We start from the raw sequence: 22,879 nt of genomic DNA on the forward strand, positions 1-22,879 counted from the left end.
TCAGTCAGTCGTGGGAGGGGGCGGAAAATGACCAGCTTCTCCAGGAGTTTCCCCAAGGAATGGGGTGCTAGATATGGGGCGGTAGTTGGCTGGACAAGACGGGTCTGCAGAAGGTTTTATCAGGAGGGGGTGCATAAGGGAGTGCTTGAGGGAGGAGGGGACGATCCAGTAGCAAAACAATGGTTGCAGAAATCAGCAAGTGCAGGGGCAAGGGAGCCGATATTCTCCTTAATGGTTCTGGAGGAGCAGGGGGAAACCTGTTTGGAGGAGACCTTCATGGAGCAGACAACTTTGGGGACCTCATTAGGTGTGCGTGATAGGAGGAGAGAAAGGCAGGGGGAGGATGGGAGGCCATAGTAGACAAGGAGGTGGGTGAAAGGTAGAGGGTGGGTGAAGGCGAGGCGGAGAGGGACGCAATGGTGCTCAGGATGTCCTGGGTTTTTGCATGAAGTGTGTGGCCAGTGCGTTGCAAAGAGCCTGGGATGGAATAGGTTCGGAGGAGACTGCCGAGGGGTTTGCTAGATCCCTGCAGATTTTAAAGAGTTCAGCCGTGTTGTTGGATGTACTGATGAGGGATGGGATGGGATGGTAATGCGCTATGCACCATTAGAATAATAATGGTAAATACAAAAGACAGTGTTTGTAGATTTCAGTGAATCGTAAACAGCCGACACGTGTTTCGACACAGGTCGTTCTCAGGGCACAAACAATTGGAGTCAAAAAATGATCCCTAGAATCCTAATTAATGGCTGTGTGCTCTTACACAGCAGAGACACCAAAATCGTAATTTAGTTCCAAGGTCACAAAGTAATATGAGCTGTAATGGCTGAAAATAAATAAATAAATAAATATATATATATATATATATATATATATATATATATATATATATATAATCATATAATCTCGTTCAATCGAGCGGCGCTGCAATTACGGGGAAATCCCAGCAAAGGGCCTGGGATGGAAGAGGTTTGGAGGAGACTGCCAAGGGGTTCGCTAGATCCCTGCAGATTTTAAAGAGTTCAGCCGTGTTATTGGATGCACTTGAGACGCGGGCCTGGGTGTGGGCCCTTTTCTTGGTGCACAAGTATGTATTGCCTTTGGAGCAGGCATTAGGCCAGTTCATGGGAGTGGGAGCCTGACGTCTTCCACTTTCATTACGCAGCTTTCCACTTGTCTTTCAGGGCCGCAGGTTCGGAGTCAGACCAAGTGTTGCGCTTAGAGGCATGTTTCAGGCGGATCCTCATAACTGCGGCAAGAATGTCAAGGGTATTGGTAATGGCAAGATGGAGGTTGCCGAAAGTGGAGTCTGAGGTAGAATCTGTAGTGAGGAGGGGGGACGAAGGGAGATACGAAGGCAACAACTGATGCTCGTTTCAGCCGACGGATGTTCGTGAGCAAACTTGGCATGGCTAAGAGAGGAGTGGTCAGAGGGCCGAGAGGACCCAGGTGAGAGGAGATGAGAGAATGGTCTGACCAGGAGAGTGGGGTGGTCAGTGGGGAGGAAAGTGATCTAATGGTGTGGATGAATGCATCAAGAGTGTCCAGCCGATTGGGTAGGTCCAAAAGGGAGAATGGAGAGGACGAGTGAGGTGCAGAGGTCATGGAAAAGAGTGGAAGCCGTGATTGAGCAGTCAAGTGGTGGTAGTGAGGAGAGAGGAGGAGAAATCAGCCCATTTAGAGAGGAACAGGGTGGTAGAGCCAGGTGGCCTGTAGATGGTGGTATTGAAGGCCTCTATAGCAAGATGGATGGTTTTGGTCATCAAGGAGGCCAATGAAGGACACCACAAACTACTTCCAGCTAACATGCACGCCCACATTGTCAGAGCCACGGCCATCGCCTTCCAGCGGCAGGTCATCAGCGCGGCCACCTGGGCCACACCTTCCGCTTTTTGTAAGCACTACTGTTTGGGCGCTGGCTCTACATCGGACAGACGGTTCTAAGGGACTTGTTCACTTAAGGAGGGTCTCCTCTCCACCTTGGTGCTACGTTCAGTTGTAATCGCCCATGCAATATAGAGGAAAAGGGACGGGGCACAAGAGTAATTATAAGTTACTCACCGTAGTGACCAACGTACCCTTAGTCCATAGTCGCCTTTCCTCCATATGTCCCACCATCTGCCCCCCCCGCTCCCACTACTGGTGTCATTAGGCAATGATAACATTGTCAAGGCATCAATGGGGACTGCGTGGCGCCGGTGGGCGAAGTCAAGGGAGCACATGCTCCCAGGGCTGTGCCCCCACGTGCCTTGAAAATTAAAGGGGACAGATTTGGCGAACGAGTCCCTCCTTGCTTGTTTAGGTAGAACATGGCTGTTGTGCTGTCCGTCCGGATTTGCACTGACAGGTTTAGTAGGTGGAGCTTGAAAGCTTGAAGCGCTCTGAATACCGCCAGAAGCTCTAGCAGGTTGATGTGGTTCTTGGCCACTGAGGGAGACCAGAGACCCTGAGCTGTGTGGTGGAGATGGTGAGCTCCCCACCCTGTCAGACATGCATCGGTAGTGACTACTGCCTGTACTTCGGGATCGTAAAAGGGTTTCCCCTGTGCAAGATTCTCTCTTGTCCACCAGTGAAGGCTTTGTACTAGTGTTGGCGAAACGACCACTAGATCGTCCCACTGACCACTTGCCTGAGACCACTGTTTCGCCAAACATTCCTGCATGGGACGCATGCGCAGGCGCGCGTGGGGGACCAGGTAAATACATGACGCCATCATGCCCAGTAAACGCATTGCTTTGCGTACCGTTATTTGGTGACCGGACTGATAATGCGGAATTTGCAGTAGTATATTCCGAATTCTTTCCTCTGAAAGAAAGGTCAACCCCTCTTGAGTATCTAGGATTGCTCCTAGGAACTGTTTGGAGGTGCTTGGCACCAGGCTTGACTTTTTATCGTTGATTGAGAAGCCTAACTCGTGGAGGAGGTCGATAGTCCTTTGAATGTTTGTCCTGCAAATTACTGGGGTTTCCCCTGTTATGAGCCAGTCATCCAGATAAGGGTACACCGGGATTGCCTCCCTGCATAGGTGTGCAGCCGCCACCACCAGTACCTTGGTGAATACCCTTGGTGCCAAAGCTATCCCGAAGGGCAGTACCTTGAATTGGTAGTGCCGACTGTCCACCTTGAAACGCAAGTACCTTCTGTGCGCTGGGAACATGGAAATATGAAAATAAGCATCTTTCATATCCAAGGTTGCCATGTAATACCCCTTTTTTAGGAGGGGGGGATTACCTCTTGTAGCGTAGTCATACGAAACTTTTGGGGCTTGACATACTTGTTGGCAGGCCATAAGTCCAATACTGGGCACAATGTCAAATCTTTCTTTGGCACAAGGAAGTAAGTTGAATAAATACCCTTGTTTACCTGGTGTCCCGGGACGAGTTCTATCGCGTCCTTTTCTATCAGAATGGCGATCTCCTCGAGGAGAATCTTCTGATGTTCTAAAGAGTGTACTCTTTGTCGTGGAGGATGGTTCCAGGGACGCTGCAGTAGTTCTATACAGTACCCTGTGGATACTGTGGACAGCACCCATCTGTCTGATGTGATCCCTTCCCAAGCCTGGGTGAAGTTTGAAATGCGTCCCCCTACTGGGGTTGTGTGAGAAGGGACCCTGAACTGAGCGTCACTGCTTTGGTGGAGACGTGCCGCCTCCTTAGCTGGGGCTACCCCTGCCGTAACCCTGGGTAGACTGTTGGCTGTTGTTCCACTGTATACCCTGCCCCTGGGAATAGTTAGATCCTCTCTGGGAATTTTGGCCGTGTGGGCGACGAAATGACTATTCCCTCTCTGGTTGGGGGGTTTATTGGTTAACTGGCCAAGGGACTTGAGTGTCTCGTATTAGTCCTTGGCATTCTTCAGTGCGTCCTCGATCGCCTTACCAACCAACAGATCGGCTTCCACCGGTTTGTCCAACAATGATGCCTGGGTTTCTGCTTTAAAACCAGACTGCCGTAACCACCCATGTCTCTTGATAACAGTGCCTTCTGCTATCAATCTGCCTGCGTTGTCCGCAGCGTCAAAGGTTTCTTTCAAAATGCAACCAGACACGGCTCTACCCTCTGCGGAAATCCGAGCTAATTGGCCCTTTAAGGGTTCCGGAGCAGAGGCTATGAGTGCCGCGACTTCTTCCCACTGATGGCAGTTGTAGCTGGCCAACAGGGTGGTGGAGTTTGCAATCCTTGCTTGATAGGCGGACGTTGAGGCTACTTTCCTGCCGGAACCATATAGTTTTTTGCTCTCCTTGTCGGGAGGTGCTTCGGACGATGACAAGGGTGTTCCAGCCCTCTTACGAGTGTTGGTGACAACTAGGGAGTCTGGCTTCAGATGTCCTCTTATATAGAGAGGGTCAGACTGGGCTGCCCTGAAAAGTTTTTCAACCCTGGGATTGACTGCTCTGGTGAGGTTCGGGTTCCCCAGGGACGGGTCTATTCTTCGCTGAATGGACTTAAGGATAGGGATGGTCTGGGCAACAGGCCTCCTTAATCCCACTAACTCCACTGCGAAGTCCCTCTCCTCCTGGACACCGTGAGTGTCAATATGGAAATGTTCTGCTGCACGTGCGAGAACCTTGTTTAGGAGGGGTTGGTTATCGACAGGGGAGTCTGTAACCGGGGCTTTGTTTTCTACCGGGGAATCTACTCTGTAGGTTTCAGGGTCTTCCGCTTCCTGGTCCTCATCATCCCCATTGTAGCCTGTCCCGGTTTGCTCTTCTACCATGCCAAATTCTTGGTCCTCACCAAAGGAAGCCTCTCCTTGATACAGTGAGTATGATCGTGAGTATGATCGTGAGTATGGTTGTACCTCGAAGGGTTCTGTAGACCTCATCGGTGTCTCAAACCGGGGCTTCTTACTCGGGGGGGATAGGATCGTTAGAGCCTGAGGGTGTGGCCCCATGTGGATCATACGAAAGGAAATGGTCTGGATTTTTATCGTAAAAGTCAGCCAAAGAAGACATCCTTGACATGACTATGTCTTCACTCGACCATTTTTTGGAACTGGGAATGACTCTCTCAGCAAGTCTCAGGGATTTATCTTGAGTAGATTTGCTGGTTTTAGACAAATCAGCAGACCTGGTCTTGTCTGTCTGTTTAGGGGGAGTGGTGTGTTTCACAGGTGTGGAAGAGTGCAAAGGCTGCTTCTTCTGCTGTTTTCCCCCCTCCCCGTGAGTGGAAAAATGTTTTCCCTGTCCTTTAGTGGCTCCGGAGGTTTTCGACGCCTGGCGTTTAGGATCGGGGGTAGAGTCCCTGTCCTTCGAGCGTGGGGCCTCGCTGATCTGGTCTGCGGGCTCCGACTCCTGGAGCGCGGCCTGTGGGTGGAAGTCGTCTTCGTCCTCCGACGATCGAACTTCTGTTAGCCTAGGGAGCGAGGCACTCTTGGCAAGAGTGGATGATTGCCTGGAGTCATGCGGCGATCTCGATCGAGAACGCCCAGAGGATACCGAGTCGTACCGTTCTGTCTGTGCCTCTTTCTGAGAACTCGACGTCGTCGAGTCTCTGTTGGACTTTGTGTGTTTAGTGTGTGTGTGGTGTGTGAAGCGCTTGTGTCGCCGGGGGTCTTCCCCATAGCCGCCCTGCCGGACGACCTTCCGAGGTCGGGGACCTGCGCTCGACTGTCTTTCGACGCCGTAATGCCCTCGCCGTCCGAAAGTACGGCGTCGCTGAAGGCGCTCTCCGCTGCCATGGCCGCCTGCCTGGCGTGGTGGGCCCAACGCTTCGTCGAACGGTCCTTAAGTGTCTTAGGCTTAAACCTACTACACGCTCTGCAGTTCGCTTCGGGGTGGTCCCTCGGCAAGCAGAGATTGCACGTGGCATCCCTGTCGACCCAAGGGTATTTGCGATTGCACTTGGGGCAGAATTGAAAAGGGGTACCCTCCATACGCACCTTGAAGCAGCGGACTTAAGTGCAGGAAATGTGTAAGGTGTACCTATATACCAAGAGTGTAGAGTATGTCCAACCCCCCACTCTCCCTACTTGCAGGGCAGTGGCCTTCCGAGGCCCAAATCCGTCGTGCAGCAGCCGACGGTCGATTTCTTCTCCAGCCGGCGTCGAGTGTCGAAGTTAGACGTTGGGATGGGGAAGGATGTAAATAAATTAATATTTTAGCAAAAGTATGGCTAAGGCAAAATGCTTCCGACCAGTATGGCGGAAAAAAACAATCTGAGGATCCTAGACGTGTGAGGGATCTTGGGTACAGTGGACGTCACACTATGGATAGTATTACTGGCACGCCCTGTGTCGACGCCCATTTACGAGTTTCGAAAAACAAACTAATACTCCGTAGCTTCCACCAGATGTCGGCCTATGCACAGCATGTGATCTAAGCAGATTCCACAAGCGATAGATATATAGATATATATAGATATATAGATATATATAGATATATAGATATAGATATATATATATATATCTACACACACACACACACACACACACCCCCCCCTCCGAGGGGTCTAAGGAGTTAAAAGCACAAAATGTGTGGACCATCTAGATGGGGATGAAAACAGGCAGTGCAAGTAATCATTAGACCCAGTTCGACATCAGAAATACACCTAACAGAGCCTTATGCTCAATAGTACATGCACGCGCTGGTGCCAAAGGACAAAATAGGGACTCTTCAAGGGTCTCTGACAGTTCAGGAAGGTGGATGAGGCGATGAAGAACAAGTCCCCACTACTCCAGCAAGACCTCCACTTGCGACGCCGTAATGCCAGCGGTAGAAAAGAAATGGGTTTGTGCGCTAGGGGCCACCGGTTGGGTTATGGACTACTCACCAGTCCCCGACGCAGGCAGACCCAGACTTTACCAGTTCAGTTCACTTTGCTGGCAGGTTCGGATGCGTCAAGCAAGACGTCTCGACACCGTGTAGTTTCCGCGGTAGCAGGTTTCAGGGTCAAGGGGGTCACAAGTGCAGCAAACTTGCAAAGGTTATTGCCGCAGCAGGGCAACACGGCAACCGCGTTTATTCGGGTCCGGGCGCACTCATCTCACTTCAGACCTGGGAATGCCAGTGTACGAAATTTGGTGTGAGGGTGCCGGGGGACACAGAGCAAACAGGATACCAAGTTTCGAGGGCTTCCTCGAAACAGCAGCGGTGACAGAGCAAACGTCCCGTGTAAGCTGGTCAGCCCACTGGTTGGCCCAGGGACACTTTCGAAGAGGCTTATTTGCGGGGTTTGGTGAAGGTGCCGAGAATAGTTGGTCCCACTATTCCAATGGGTCGAAGCGCCTTCGCAGACCTCAAACGACTTAGACCCCCTTCTAGGACGATCAGATGCAGAGGGGTCTCGCAGGACGACAGCGGGCTCAGGGTGCCAAACCTTCCAGCGGGTCACCAGCGGTTCCTCGACTCTGCTTCTTGTTGCAGGATATTTGGCTCCTTATCCTTTATTCGTGTGAACTCAGGAGATCGACCTGGTAGTGGGGTTTTCGGCCTCTTATCCAAAGTTCCCTTGGCGCCAAAACGGAGAGGACCCAATGGGAGATCTGCACACACAACACACAAACACACACACACACACACACTCCATACGTGGACCAATCACGGACCACGGAGGTCCCAGGAATTCAGGACACTCCAGACTCTCCGGCACACAGGATGTGTACTGGGAACAGACATCCCAGCCCACATCCTGGAGGCACACACACAAGGCATGCAGAATCCCGCAAAAGCTTTGGGTTTCGCGGGAGAGTGCATGACCAAATAAGGACTGACCCGGGTCGGCTCGACCTGGGGAAGGTGAAGGGACAAGATGGCCAAAGGTCAGGACAAGGAACCGCATGGCCATTTTGGAGCCAGGCCACCTATTCGTGCCAAACGCGGTAAGTGCGGATAACATGGCAAAAAAGGGTTCAAAACACAAGATAAACGATAGCTGCTACCAGTCCTGCCCGTGACACACCTGCACAGTTCATAATAAGTCCAGAGAGAGTTTCTAGGGCCTTTGGAATGACTAGAGACCCAAGGGTGCGGTAAAGTAAGTTACATTGCACTCTTGTTACATGTTGCACAAAAGCTGCAACATGAGGAAAGGACTAAGGGAAACAAAGTCTCCCAGTACTGACTGTCTTAAGGGCATGTCAGTTTCCCCATAAGAATTGAGCGAAAGCCCAGAGGAGTGCGGCGCTTCTCTGGCAAAGGTTAGTTCAGGGTGTAAAACAGCAGCAAAAACTTTGGGGGTTGACACATGGAGGGAAAATTGCATTCAAATATGAAATCTTTCCTAACACACTCCTCCTGTTGGTCCAATGTCAAATTAGAAGAGAGATTAACTCCCATCTTCTCATCTAAAGGTTGTCCCCCGAGGAGATCAGGTAGAGGTTCACTCTTCTCCTCTTAAACTGAACCTAGAAGCAAAGCTCCCAGTTCTGGTCTTGAGACATAGGCTTTTAGACGGTTGGTGTGAAAAACCTCCTTAGGATTGCCTAAATCCACCAGATAATGGACCTCTCCAAATTTTCCCACAACCTTGAAGGGTCCAATCCATTTATCCCAATGCTTCACCAGAGCCTGACCTGCTTTCAAGTTATCTGCTGCTTCTGTCACGTGTGTCATTCTCCTCCGGAGACAAAGCACAGTCAGCGACTCACTGGCTTGGGGAAAGGAGCACTCACCAACCCCTCCTCAATTAGGGCCAAGGGGCATCTAACTGGATGACCGTAGAGAAGCTCAAAGGGACTAAATCCAACTCCCTCCTGAGGGACTTCTATATAAGCAAATAGAAGGCATGGCAGTAGAAGGTCCCACTTTATTCTAAGGGGTTCCTCTAAAGCACCCATCGTGCTCTTCATAATTATATTAAACCGTTCTACCAATCCATTCATCTGGGGATGGTAGACAGGTGAGAACTTGTAAGTCACTCCAGTTTTTCCACATGGCCTGCACGTAGTGGGACATAAAATGATGTGATCCCCTGTCAGATGACTTCCTTAGGAAAACGTACCCTGGTAAAAAGTACCAATTAGGGCCTTAGCAACAGCCTGAGCTGTAGCGGTCCTCATAAGTATGGCTTCAGGATACCTAGTAGCATGGTCTACTACAACCAATATAAATCTGTTCCCTGAAGAGGTTGGAGGGTCTAAGGGACCAACAATGTCGATTCCTACCCTCTCAAAAGGGACTCCCAGCACTGGGAGAGGCACCAAGGGTGCACATTCTTGGCTCCACTCTTGCCAGATGTCTGACAAGTGTGACAGCTCCTACACAATTTATCTACATCAGACCCCCACTTAGGCCACTAGAAATATAGAGAAAGCCTTTCCTTGGTCTTCTTGAAACTCAAGTGACCAGCCAAAGGAATCTCATGGGCTAACGGTAGGAATGGTTGACTGATCTCTAGAGGCACTACAAGTCTTCTGTAGTCCCCTAGGATACACTGAGTTGGTTCACTGTAGAAGAGGCCATCTTCCCAGTACAACCTGTGCTTCCCTGGCTCTTGCCCATCCAGCTGGGAAGCTGTCTGTTGGCGAAGTCCTTCAAGAGTAGGCCACTCTTTGATTTAACCTTTCCTTGTTGTTCCCCACACTACGCCTCAGCTGGTGGAGTAGTCACAGGTGTGACTTTGGACAGTCCTCTCTGGGATGTCCTTGTTGGAAGCACTGAGTGCTCGCTCGCTTTTTCTGTGAGGCTTTGGGTTTCCCCTGACTTTCTTCCTAGAAATAGCAGTTAGTAGTTCCTGTGGGCTGGGTATTGTAGATTCTTCTGTAACATCCTCTGGAGAGTCAGTTAAGGTACTCTCTCTGGCCTTCCTGGTTTGTTCCCGTTTGCTTTTGCTGGGAGGCTTAGGGGTGCTTGATACAACTCCAAGAGTTTTAAAGTCATTCCCCAACAGGACTCTCCCATGCACCTCACTCTGCACACTAACAGGTACCTTGTCAGTCATGTTGTTGCACTGGATGAAAGCTGGTAATCTTGGAAGCATTTGAACAGGGCATCCAGCCAGTTTAGTGAGGCATTTGGGCGCCTTAGCAACATCCTCCGGTTTGAAAAAAGATTCATCCACCACTAAGGCTGGCCCCAGTGTCTCTAATGGCAGGGGTCTCCTGACCATTTACAAGTACACTGTCCATATAATATTCTTTTGTGTCATCTGTAATTGAATTATAGACACCTACATTCTGCTTTTCCTATAGACCCAGGGACACTAAAGAAACATTGGCAGAGACTCCAATGAGGTCTTCAGCCAGTAATTGAAAGTTTCCACTTACCATTTGTGCTTATCCCTCTGGGGGAAAGGCTAAGGAGACAGTGTGGACCCCTGAAGATTTACCCTTGCATCTGCGATCCCCTTTCACATGGTCGGTAGACCCACAAGCATTATTTTTTCCAAAATGGGGGTTTCTGCTGACCTCCCTCTGGTTTAGCACCAGAGGTTTCACTAGCCTGATTCAGTTTCCCTTGTGGCTTACCCTTTTCTATTTGGGGCCCTCTTTTGGACTGGGGGTATTAGAATTCTCTTGGCCATCTTTCTTTTGCTGCTTCCCATCATCATCCTTCTGAGTTGCCCCAGAATCCTTGCGAGTAGCCCTGTTGGCAACCCACAAGTCAGCAGCCTTTGCTAACTTCTTTGGATCAATTTCCTTAGAGTCAGCCAAGTGCTGTCTCAACTCAGGAGAGCAGGCATCAAAAATAGATTTCAACAAAAATAGATTTCTCATTCCTTCAAAAGTGTTAACTCTGTAACCCTTTACTTCAAACATTCACACTCAGGTAGCCCAAGTGGTACCACTGTGCTTTATGAGGGTCCTAAACCTCTTAAGGTACTGGGAAGGAGTTTTTCCAAATCTAGCTATCAAAGCTAGCTTCACATTTTCATACTCTAATCTTTCAGGTTCCCCCCCACTTCCATTACAGCATCAGTTGCAACCTGGGGGAGCCTAGACAAAAGCCAACTGATTACCTGTGAAACCCTGAATCCCATAGTTACATTATTCAAAAGCAGCCAACCAAACAAACATATCAAGTTTTACCTCATACATACTCACAGCTTCTTTAGGCATGCAAGGTCTCTTGGGACTAGAAGACCTAGAAGACTGTCAGAGAACCATTTTCAAGAGACAATTTCTTCAGTTCAAGAGCACAATGCATTTCAATTTCTCCGAGTTTGATTTCTTGATGTTTACTTTCAGTTTGCATTTGGAGCCTTTTGATCTCTTACTCAAGTCTCATTTTTTTAAGAGACAAATTCTGGACTCAGTACTGGACCTAGAAGGGTCCATGTGGCTAAAGGTTGAGGCACAAGAGCAGGGACAAGGGGCAGTCCGACTCACATCCTGAGACTCTGCTGACTCCTCAATAACAGGGTTGGACTCTACATCATCATTTTCATCATCAATATTATCTACATTTGCTGAGAGATTAGGGGTTACAACCCAATTTCCCAGTCCATGATGTTCCAACAATCATTCAACCAATTCATTTTTCTTTCCTTTAACAGGGAGGTTCCCATCTTTACACAATTCTTTCAGTTGATCTACTGTTAAAATGATCAGGGCCTCCTGTTTGTAGTCATCCATATTATGCATGATAAAATTGCTTTTCTAGTGGTGCTTAGCCTTGTGAAGGGTACCATCTGAACAAAAGTAAAGCAGAACTCTCAATCTAACTATAGAATTTATTCCACCGCTGCCACCAGTGTTAGGCAAAGTTTGTATGCAGTACCCTCTGGGACCACTACACAAAACTAGGACTACAGGTGTAAGCAAAACCAACCTTTGATATAAGTCTGTACCACACAGTTTTTGGTAGCGAGCTGAGCAGCCAGGCTGATCTCGAGAGGGAATGTGAGCTTGTAAGGGTGTTACACAAAGGTCTACAATAACAAGTATTCAGATAGACACTTATACTCAAGGTTTCTTTGTAAAACACTTCTTAATTTATTATAATATCATTTATAAAGCATTCACTAAATGAGGCAACCAATATCACACACAAATGATACCACAATACTGATTACTAAGCAGGTGAGCTCCCTTGAAGTCGGAGCAAAACAGCATTGAAGTAGGAGCAAAAAGGCATAAGTTGATAAAACGAATATTACAGTTACTTTAAAACAGTGCAAATAGTTTGAGTTCACCAGAGGAGTTGATTCAATGCAATAGGTAGGTAAAAGTCAATGGGCAAGTATCTCGTAAAAGTAAAAACGGTTCTGGTATTTAAAATGGGAAAGTCTTTGCCACGGTTCTTAGAAGTATTTCATGGAAGAAAGGTTCATATGTCGGGTCACAAGCTGACTAGGCCTGCAAGTTGCCAAGTTCCACAAACATTCGCGGTGAGAGGCAAGTTCTCTCGGTCGGGTTTTCACAGCACCTTATATTGAGGAAAAAGATGCAGCTGAAGACACTGTTCCTGGCAGTTCCTGCAGATCTCGCAGTTCCTGAGCCTCAGTCGTGGGGACAAGAGGGATGACATTAGGGGACTCCTGCACTGGGAGGGATCACAAAGCTGGCAAATTAGCAAATCTTCGATTCCGGTTGCTGTTCTTCAAGCACACAAGCTGGTGTCCTTCTCCCTGGTTAATCCTAACCAGCTCAGAGAATGGTATCCAGGTGGCTTACAAGTTGATTGGTCCCACCAACTCAAAGGAAGAAGTCGTCCTTGAAGGGGCTTCTCCGTCAAGGTGAAATGGGCGATTCGGACCTGCAGCAGGGCTCTACCAGGCAAACCAACGGTCCAGTAGTTGCAGCAGCCGTCCTCTTCCAGCTCATCTTAGGTTCCTTTGTTGCATTGGTCGACTGCCTTTCAGTCCAAGAGACTCGCCTTTTGAACAGTTTTCTCCCATTCATTCCAGCATAGCTGCCACTCACCCAGCAGAGTGGCTGTCCTTGCCGGACAGTCAGCTAGCCAATCATCAGAGAGTGCCATTGGGGTCTCCTAGGAGACTAAGCACAGGGAGTTTCGGGCACCTCCCTCACTTCCTGCCTACCACAGACACCCTGGAGCCAGAGGTGGGCTTCACTCGTGAATATCGCCAAAGGAAAAACTAACAAAGGGACCAAACCTAGTTTGGCGTGCAGAGTGAATCTCAAGAAGGACCTTTCCTCAAAGAAATGCCAGCGGTAAATGCACACCACAGTAGTAAAAACGAAACCACTGCCACCAGCCATTCAGTGAGGAAAGGGTAACAAAAAAGTTACATCAGAAGCTAGACAAAGGGGATACTAGGTAACCCCTCCAGCACCCTATTGTAAGATAGTGTGTGCTGGTTCTAGAAAGTTACCAATGTAAATAATGTAATTTAAACCTTGGGGAAAATCTAATACTTCCCTGTGTCACTGCACTAAAGGTGCTGTGTGACACTATGTAAGAGATGATGCCTATGGAGTTTGTCAGACTAAACAACCAAAAGAAATATGACAAATAAAAATTAAGTCCTCAAAATCCAGCAAAGTTGCTGGGGGTCTCTAAGGTAGAGGGAATTGGCCAATGTCTGAGAATTCTCCATAACAAGCTTCTTCCCATACGCCTCTAAGATCTTCTCCTTGCCTAGCAGCGCTGCAGAAGAGGCGGCCAGGGACGACTGAGGCTTGGAGCATAGTGATGCTCCAGCGATCACCGAGCAGTGTGGCTGAGGATGGGCCGATAGCAAGAGTGTATCCCCCTCCTCCATCTGCCTGTACTTGGCATCCAGGCGTTTATTTAATCGGCTGGACCAAGTGAGGCTTGAGCCAACCCTTCTTGGCCAAGGCAACTACATCCTTCTGCATCTGTATGCCCGTTCTGGCAACGGGACGTAGCGTGAGGACTGCTGCAAGAACCCCCTCTGCTGTTTTTCTCAACCTCTGCTGTTTGCTCAAACTGACCTGAGGAAGGCCCAAATACTCTGCCAGCCCTGCAAGACATTCGTGGGAGGCCTTGGCTGACGGTGTATTGGGGGTGGTCCTCATCTGTGCCCCCCCCCCCCCCCCCCCCGAGGGTCCGGTTGGTCCAGCAATGGAGGAGGTGTGCTGGGAGCTGAGGGCTGGGGTGTGGAGACTGGAGCTGAAGGAAGTAGCAGGGGTTGGTACGGAACCGCCCAGTTGGGGGACCGGAGCGGGACGCTGAGGATGAACAGGGGCCAGGGGCACCTGTACTGGGGCCTGCAGAGAATCATCCAGCAGCTCGAGTCTGTCTTAAAAGTGATGCACTCCGTTTGGTGTTCCTATCCCTGGCACTTCAGTTCCAGAGTCAGCAGCAGTGGAAGTACAGCCTGGTACTTCTACTACTTCCCAATGGTAGGAAAAAGTAAACCACTGACACTAGCCATCAACTGTAGAAAGGGTAACAAAATGTGTTTACCTGAGAAACTAGACAAAGAGGATACCAAGTAACCCCTCCAGCAACCTATTGGAAGATGGTGTGTGCTGGGTCTATAAAGTTAGAAAATATAAGTAAAGTCAATTTCACTTTACTGCTCTTGGAAACAGTTTCACCAAGAGAAGGTATTTAAACCTTTGGGAAATCTGAGACACTTCCATGTGCCAATGCACTGAAGGTGCTGTGTGTCAATATAAAGATGATACATATGGAGTTTGTCAGACTCCAAAGTCAAAAGAAAGTGTCCAAATCACAGAAAAATACACGAGAGTGTGGGCTAAAGGTCTCACTCTATCCAGGTTAGAAATTAAAAGTTCTAAAGTCCAGAAAAAGAGCTGGGTGGTCGCTTAGGTAGAAGAGAATTAGCACATTTTTGAGAATTCTCCCCAATAGTGTGCAAGGACTCCAGGTCCTCCTCGTCCGGGGACGAAACATCCATGGCCTGTGGCCCGACCTGAGGTTGGGCCAGGGCCTCCTTGACCCCTGCACCCCCTTTTCCATCCTGAGGCATCGGTGGCGGGCTAGGATGGCATCCTCTTCTCCTGCGTGCATGCAGACTTCGCCAAAGCCACTGCAATGGTTTTTCACCTTGGATGTAGGGACACCTGCGCTGTGGGTCACCTTTATAGGGTCAGTCCCCTTTGCTATCACGAGAGCAGCCGCCACCAGCTTGTCTTGGGCCCCCACAGAAGAGGCACCCTCAAACGACTTAGACGCCCGCTCCTTGGACCGGCCGGTCCTGAGTGAGGCATGACCCTGCTCGAAGAGACCTTGGCATACAGCCACGCCACCAGACTACTGTGACAATCCGTCGTCTTCTTGGAGAAGCGGAGGCAGATCTCGCATTCTCCTTCCTTGTGGTCCGGATGAAGACAATAGAGGCATTGGAGCTGCTTACCCTCAACAAACATGTTCTGTAGCCTTTACTTGGTGCAGGGCCTGAAGAGGGATCTTCCTTACTTCTCCTCAGTCATGGTCGGAGGTCGTGAGTAGGCCCGAAGGCCTTCTGGAAATTTCAACGATCTTCGCCCTTGAGGGGTGCTGAAATGCACCAACAATGGATCCCCGATATCGGCAGATGGAGAGAAGAGCACACAGGCTCTTTGACACAAAAATATTAACTTTTTTCGGTGAAAAAAGAAAAAACAGAAATAGCTCACAGAGCAAAACTAGAGTACTCCCAACACAGTAAAAATCTGAAGATGGCTGACAGAGGGGCTTAGGGAGAAGACCGTCATTGGCTGGGGGAAGTATGACCCAGAGGACAGTGATTGGTTTGGAGGGGAAATACAGTTTGAAAGTAAAATTATTTTTTTTTCCTTTTACTGAGGATTTCTGGCCTGACAGGGAATATTAATGAGCATGCGAATCCATGCCAGACCCCCATGCTGGAGAAAACTAAATTACAGTTGCCACCAGCCTATTCGCTAAAACCAATGTTGGGTGATTAATCGGGCAAAAATGGAGTTGTTAAAAAGCACCCATATGCTAGGAGCAATAGGAGTTACTATAGGACCATGTACTAAAAAGGGTTGCAGCGGCCGAAAGACTTCAGTAGAAGTCACTTTGACCACAAAAAAAAAAATTTACAAGATCCTAAAAGCCAAAGAGGAAGAAAGCAAAGCATTCATGGGTCCCATAAAACGGGCAGACACGCCCTAAAATGAGGTTCTGCCCTCACAGCCAGCCAGATATGCACCACCCCACTCCACCCAAGGTGCCAAGTACACTTGCACATCTTCTCTCACTGTATCTCCAGACAAGTGTTCTGCAAAGCAGCCAGCCCAGGAACACTTGCGGTTGAGAGGGGCAAGGAATGGCAATTGTAATGCATGCGTGCAAATCCAAAATCAAGATGGCGGAGAGCCTCTGGTAGTCTCAGTTTGCCGTCTAACGTGCATATGTGCTACTGTTCATTCAATAAAACACTAATTCCGACAGTGCAACAATAAATGTCTGGCGCAATAAGGAAACCCAGATACACATACTTGTGGCTACACCCGGCTACAGGGGTTGAAACAGAGGTCTATATAAGCCAGGGATTCACAAGGGTCTGGGTGGGTGACTAAAGATTACAAGTGTTTGGTTGTCCTCCTCTCACCTTCAAACTACCTCCACTATCCACCTCCTGAGGTGGAGCTGTAAGTAGGGTGCTGTGGAGGAACGCTGAGATGACGAGGAGGAACAACGAGCAAGTGTGGGCGGGAGGGCTTCGAGGAAGCTTGACAGGTGCTTGCAATAGCAAAGACAGGAAGAAACAAGTAAATCGTGTAACCACAATGAGGCATCTGAGTTAATACTGTAGGAAAACAGCAGCAAGGCCCCCAGGCCACAGAGCTATTTCAGAGATGAAACATCCTCTAAAGCCCTTGCAGTGGTCTTTTAGCCATGAAGTCTTAAGGCTTTCTTGGGATCTTTGAGCACATAATCCCGAGGTGATTCAAGCAGCCCGACAAACTGGTCTGCCAGGACGAAAAATCAGAAACTTTTACAGTGAGTACAGGCCAACACCTAGAAGAACAAAAATGAAACAAGGACATATCTGAACTTTAGGACTCAGTAACACCAGAGCCCTGAATGAGTTGGCAAAAGATATTCCTTCTTGGAAAGAGTATCAAATCAGGAAGAATTGGCCATTCTATTTATCTTCAACCTAAATAAACTGAGCCACCAATATGTATATCACAGACTTCATGACAAACTGCATTTGCTGGCGTTGTGATGCTTAGAAATGACCACCCCTTGAAAATACTCCCTTTGATCTTATTCATAAGGAACTGCCTGTATCCTTGGAAAGACCCCAACACTGGACTTCACCACTGGTGCCTCATGTCCAGGTGCATTAATACGGACTCCAAAAAAAAGGACTGCCTGCATCCCCCTAAATGGCCATTTAGTTCGATCCAAGACTAAACCACAAACTTGCAAGTATCCAGTTTCCCCGAGACTCACTGTCATAACGGACATCCTCTGACTTCGGCCTAAAATCCATCATTGGCTTGGGATATGCATGGCCTGTAGTTTGTGTAACAGCAGACATATTTTGTTCCCTCATTCACAAGTCTCACACTTACCTGTGTACATTGTCCCGTTGATTTCAATGGACATGTTGATGCTTCCAATGCTGCTCGATGGCAAATTCCCAGGTGTCTCAGGTTTCTCTTCCACTGGCAAATGAAACAAATCAAAATATGTCTGAGTGGCGCCAAATCCAATTCAGAGCCAACAGAATGCCACAAAAGAATGACGACCACTACATGCTAATCACAAAAAAGAAAATGTTAGTCTAAAGATTTGGCAGTTAGGCACATGAAAAGGGACATTACCAATTGTTAAACACCGACTAGTGTTGTGCAGCTATTTAATCAATGCTCTAATTTTGCATAGCGTCAGATTATCAGTTTTACTCTCGTCCATTCCCCCTGCATTTATGAACAAGCATCTTTGAAATAGGACTGATCTCCATAAGAGGATATTCCCAGATACCCCAATAGCCCCCATCTCTCTGCCAATCAGGGATCTGTGCACACAAATTACAGAAAGCGCTTACAAATAAAAAAGATTACATTAAAAAAAAAAAAAAACATTTTCAAACCATACAACAAAAAGCAGAGGCAGTGCATTAGGATTGTCACAGCAACATAGTGATCCAAATCAAAACAAAAAGGCATGCCGTGCTGTGGTCAATCCTGTGTCCCGTCCAAAAGAGTAACCACTCTAAACAGCCCCCCCTCAACGTCCCCCCCATGTATATGCTCTATGCAGTAAATACAGTGCATCAAAGGGTGCAGTCCACTGACTGCAAGGCCAACCCTTAACAAGGCAATAGGTCCAATTTGGGCATTTAAGTGTGAATTCTGCGTCTTCTACAGTGCACCGGGAGCAGATTTGCCGTGAGGTGCAGTAGTGCAGGTTAAATACAGGTACCACACACAACAGTCCATTGAGATCCCCGACCAGGTCACATTTCTGTAGAAAAACCAGTGTCCCCACTCCCTCCCCCCAGAATACACTGAGACACACCACTTAGATATAGGGATCTGCCAACTCCCAAAAGCGGTCTAGCCCAGATTTAGAGTGGTTTGTATGCACTGCGTTCAAGTAAGCCTAGCTTATCAAGCAGAGCTCTCCACAAGGCTTTAGTGAATGGGGTATCAGATTTCTAGTGGATCATCAGGAGTTTGCGGGCTGTGAAGAGCATTGCATGGATTAGATTGCGTGTCATGGGGTCATCACGCCTCATCCATTTAAGCTCCGAACAGGAGGCCTGGGGCTAGCATGTGCCTTGCACTGCCAATGCAAGAAATCGGTCATAGGACCATGTGCCAATATGCTTTGTTCAGAGGGCAAGACCACATAACGTGTCCTATAGATCGAAGCCCCCGCGGTGCAGCCAGCATGATGGTGTGTGCGCAAAACCCATCTTTTATAACTTGCTAGGCATGTAGTGCATTCTCTGGATAATTTTGTATTTCCCTGTTCCTGATATTAATAGAAACCTCTGGGATACCAGCAAAAGTGTCATACATATGGCCGGAGTCTAGCGTGATACCGAGATCACTAGACAACATGTTTGCCAGTGTGCGATGCCTCCCCAAATTGTTATGAGTACACAATGTAGAAAATGCAGTCGCAAAAAGACTTGTGTTTTGTTCCATTTCTAATTCATCCTTAGTTGGTCGGGTCTGACAGGACTGTTCGGTGGTGTATGTGCCGAGCATGGACAGCAAGATATAGTATCCTGGCCAGTCTGACTGCCACCGTCTACAGGATGTGCCTAGTTTCAGGTAATGCTAGTGGGCTATCCTCCTCAAAGATGCCCATTACCCTAACATGCTGTCATACAGTGTACAGCCTAGGATGCGGCTAGTGGTCAAGCCCGTATGACAAGAATGCTGTATGGATGGGCGTGCCTAGTGCTGATCTCATCTTGTGCTGCTAAGTGAGTCTCAGACCCATTATCGGTTGTGCATTAATCTGCCTGGTATTTTCAACAGCAAAATGGCTAAGACCTTGGATGGGGATTATGGCGTCAGTAGGGAATGCAATGCCTTCCAGTTAGCTGTCCTCTGGATTAAGCCACCCCTTGGCCCAACAAACTTGAGCGGCTCAATAGTATACTCTCCATGATGGGAGAGCCAGCCACCAATCGATCTTGGAGGCCTGTAATACTGCTAGTTTAAGCAGTGCTTTCTTGCTCTACCATATACATTTGGAAATATGCGTATCTAATTCTTTGAACACTTGTGAAGTGGGAGCTGTGGGCAGCAGCACGGCCAGATATATCAGCTTCAGCAGGGAGTTCATTTTAAAAGCGTTTATCCTGCCTGTAAGGTACAGGGCCACAGAGTCCAATCTAAATGGGGCCCATTTTATTTTGTGGAGGACCAGGGTATATTTTAATTCTGGAGTATTGACCCCATGGTCTGCGATGCATTTTATTTGGAGCTTTAAGGGGGCAACATCCCCTCCCCTCTGTGTCCCAGGGGATGTCTCTTCTCAGCGGGTGGCTTACAGATAGTTCCCAATTAATTTTGTAGTCTGCCATGGGCCCAAATTCCTGTAGGAGCCGATGTAACCGTGGTAGCGAGGTTGTGCAGCTACTAACGTATACAAGTAGTTTGTCAGCATATAAAAATACCCTATGTTGTTCAGTACCCCTCAGCATGCACAACCATCCTGGATCAGTGTGGAACTTGGTTGCTAGAAGCTCTATGGAGAGGGCATACAGGATAGAGGGTGGCAGGGGGTCAGGGGGCATGCCTGTTTTTAGAGAGAAGGGGGCAGATGTGATCCCATTCATGACCACAGAGGAAAGCAGGTTGGTTTTTAATAACTTACCAAGGTTCGTAAATGAGGGTGGGAAACTTAAGCAAGATTGTAATCAGTACCCTTTGGGTGCACTATAACAACCCTGACCTACTGGCAATAGGAATCCAACCTTTGGTATAAGTCTACTACACAGGTTGGTAGCGTGTTGAGCAGCTAGGCTGTTGCATTCCGTACCCTTTGGGACCACTACACACAACTAGGACTACAGGTGTAAGCAAAACCAACCTTTGGTAGAAGTCTGTACTACACAGTTTTCGTAGCGTTGCTGAGCAGCCAGGCTTATCTCAAGAGGGGAATGTGAGCTGTAATGATGTTACACAGAGGTCTACAATCACAAGCATTCAAACACTTTTACAATCAAGGTTTCTTGGTAAAACGCTTATTAATTTATTTCACAGTCGGTTATAAAACATTCACTAGACGGAGGCAATCTAAATCACACAAAAATATACTTCAGTACTTTACACAGCACAATTGAGGAATTTAAACTACCAGGAGCCAATTCAATGCAATAGGGTAGGCCAAAGTCAATGGGCTAAAGTCTTGTAAAGGATGAAGCAGTTCTGGTAGTTAAACGGAAAAGTCTTTTCCAAAGTTCTCAGAAGTAGTTCGTAAAAGAAAGATTCATATGTTGGGTCACAAGCCGACTATGCCTGCAAGTTGCCAAAGTTTCAAGCACTTTCGCAGTGAGATAATTTCTCTCGGTCGGGTTTTCACAGTACTTTACAATGAAGAAAAAGCTGCAGCCGCAAACTTCTGTTCCTGGCAGTTCCTGCAGATCTCACTGTTCCCGAGACTCAGTCGCGGGGACAAGAGGGATGACGTTGGGGGACTTCTGCACTGGGACTAGTTGCAAAACTGGCAACAGGCAAATCTTCGATTCCGGTAGCTGTAGAAAAGCACACAAACTGGTGTCCCTCTCTCTGGTTCTTCGGTTTCCAACAGCACCCTGAGGAAAATACAACCAGCTCCGACAATGATATGCAGGTGGCTTACGGGTCGAGTTTATTGGTCCCACCAACTCAAAGGGAGCAGTCGTCCTTGCAGGGCTTCTCCGTCGAGGTGAATTTGGCGATTCGGACCTGCAGCAGGGCTTCACCGGGCAAACCAATGGTCCAGGAGTTGCAGCAGCCATCCTCTTCAAGCTCGTCTTTGGTTTTTTCATTCCAGTGGTCAACTGCCTTCCAAGCCAAGAGACTCGCCTTTTATTCAGTTCTCTCCCATTCATTCCAGCTTAGCTGCCACTCACCCTTGCCGACAGCCTGCCAATCACGCCAGAGTGCAATTGGGTCTCTTAGGGGACTAAGCACGGAGTTTCAGGCACCTACTTCACTTCCTGCCGACCCCAGACACTCTGGCGCCAGAGGCGGTCTTCAGTCCTGAAGCCCGCCAAAGGCCAAGAAACAAAGGGACCAAACCTGGTTTGGCGCGCAGAGACAATCTCTAGAAGGACCTTTCCAAAAAGAAATGGCGAAAAAAGAAGACCGGGATCCGTTTAAACAAAGGGGGCTCAGACGTCATCTTCAAACACATGGCTCCCGCAATTTACCACTACTGGTGTTCGCGGTAGGGAAAAATCATGGTACTTTGTTGTAAAACCACTGCCAACAACCATTTCGAGAGAAAAGGTTAGCATTTGACTGCTACATGATTTTCTAGACACAGGGGATACTAGGTAACCCCTCCAGCAATCTATTGTAAGATAGGGTGTGTTGGGTCTAGGAATTTGGAAAAAAGTCAATTTCACTTTACTTTCTCTGGGAAACCGTAGTTTATCCCAGAGAAGGTATTTAAACCTTGGGAAAGCCTGAATAGGTTTCCCTGAGCGACTGCACTGAGGGTGCTGTGTGATTCACATGAACAGATTATGCCTATGGAGTTGTCTAAAAGTTCATAAGCAAAGAAAACACAAGAGTAAAACACATTGATTTAAAAAAGTTCAAAGTCCCACAGTTTAGCAAAAGAGCTGGAGGGCTCCAAGGTGGGAGGAATTGGCACTTTGAGACTTTGAGAATTCTCCCTAACACAGCTTAACTCAAGAGGGGTCAATGTGAGCTGTAGGGGAGATGGGAATAGTTTCTTACCTGTAACTCCATTTCTCCAGCATTGGTATCTTTCATGGATTCACATGCTTAGAATATTCCCCGTCGTCAGACTGGGACCCCTCGGTACACATGTATAGCCTTTTCCTATAGGAAAACTTTCGACACTTTTGTGTCCTATCTACGTCCTTTTAGGACCCGCCTACGCATGCTCTGTAGGCCGTCCCAGTATAAGAGGCCCGCCCCCGCGGTTCCCCTTCAGATTTCGGCCCCTCCAAAGTAGGAAGGGTTAAACTTATCAATCAAATACATTGCATTCCAGGGAGGTTTGGCGGGCGCATGTGAATCCATGAAAGATACCAATGCTGGAGAAATGGAGTTACAGGTAAACTATTCCCTTCTCCAGCATTGGATCTTTCATGGATTCACATGCTTAGAATAGATTGTATACCAGTAACACTTGAGACGGCGGTGAGAATGTAATGTAATATACCCTCACCATACTACACAATGCATATGTACAGTAGGAATAAGTTAACTCATATAACCTTACCCACATAAAGTATACTGTCATCAAAAAGGTAGAAAACAGATTCTCCACAGCGTGGAGCTTACCTTACTGAAACAGATGGCGCAGGACAGCTCTTCCCATCTGCACCTCGTCCGCATGCTGCCTGGCAAGGCAGTAGTGGCGGGTAAACGTGCGGGGCACTGA

General features: G+C 48.1%; 1 protein-coding gene across 1 annotated transcript in view; it reads right to left on the reverse strand.

Annotated features, from left to right (window-relative positions):
- ARID3B (AT-rich interaction domain 3B) overlaps positions 1–22,879 on the reverse strand; it is a 454,686-nt gene that overhangs the window by 31,956 nt on the left and 399,851 nt on the right. Inside the window, exon 8 of the mRNA XM_069624337.1 lies at positions 17,365–17,457. Within this exon, the coding sequence (XP_069480438.1) occupies positions 17,365–17,457 (93 nt within the window). The remainder of the gene's footprint in view (positions 1–17,364; positions 17,458–22,879) is intronic.

This window comes from Ambystoma mexicanum, chromosome 11, assembly GCF_040938575.1.
Source record: "Ambystoma mexicanum isolate Mex_15411 chromosome 11, UKY_AmexF1_1, whole genome shotgun sequence".
Classification (NCBI taxonomy): Eukaryota; Metazoa; Chordata; class Amphibia; order Caudata; family Ambystomatidae; genus Ambystoma; species Ambystoma mexicanum.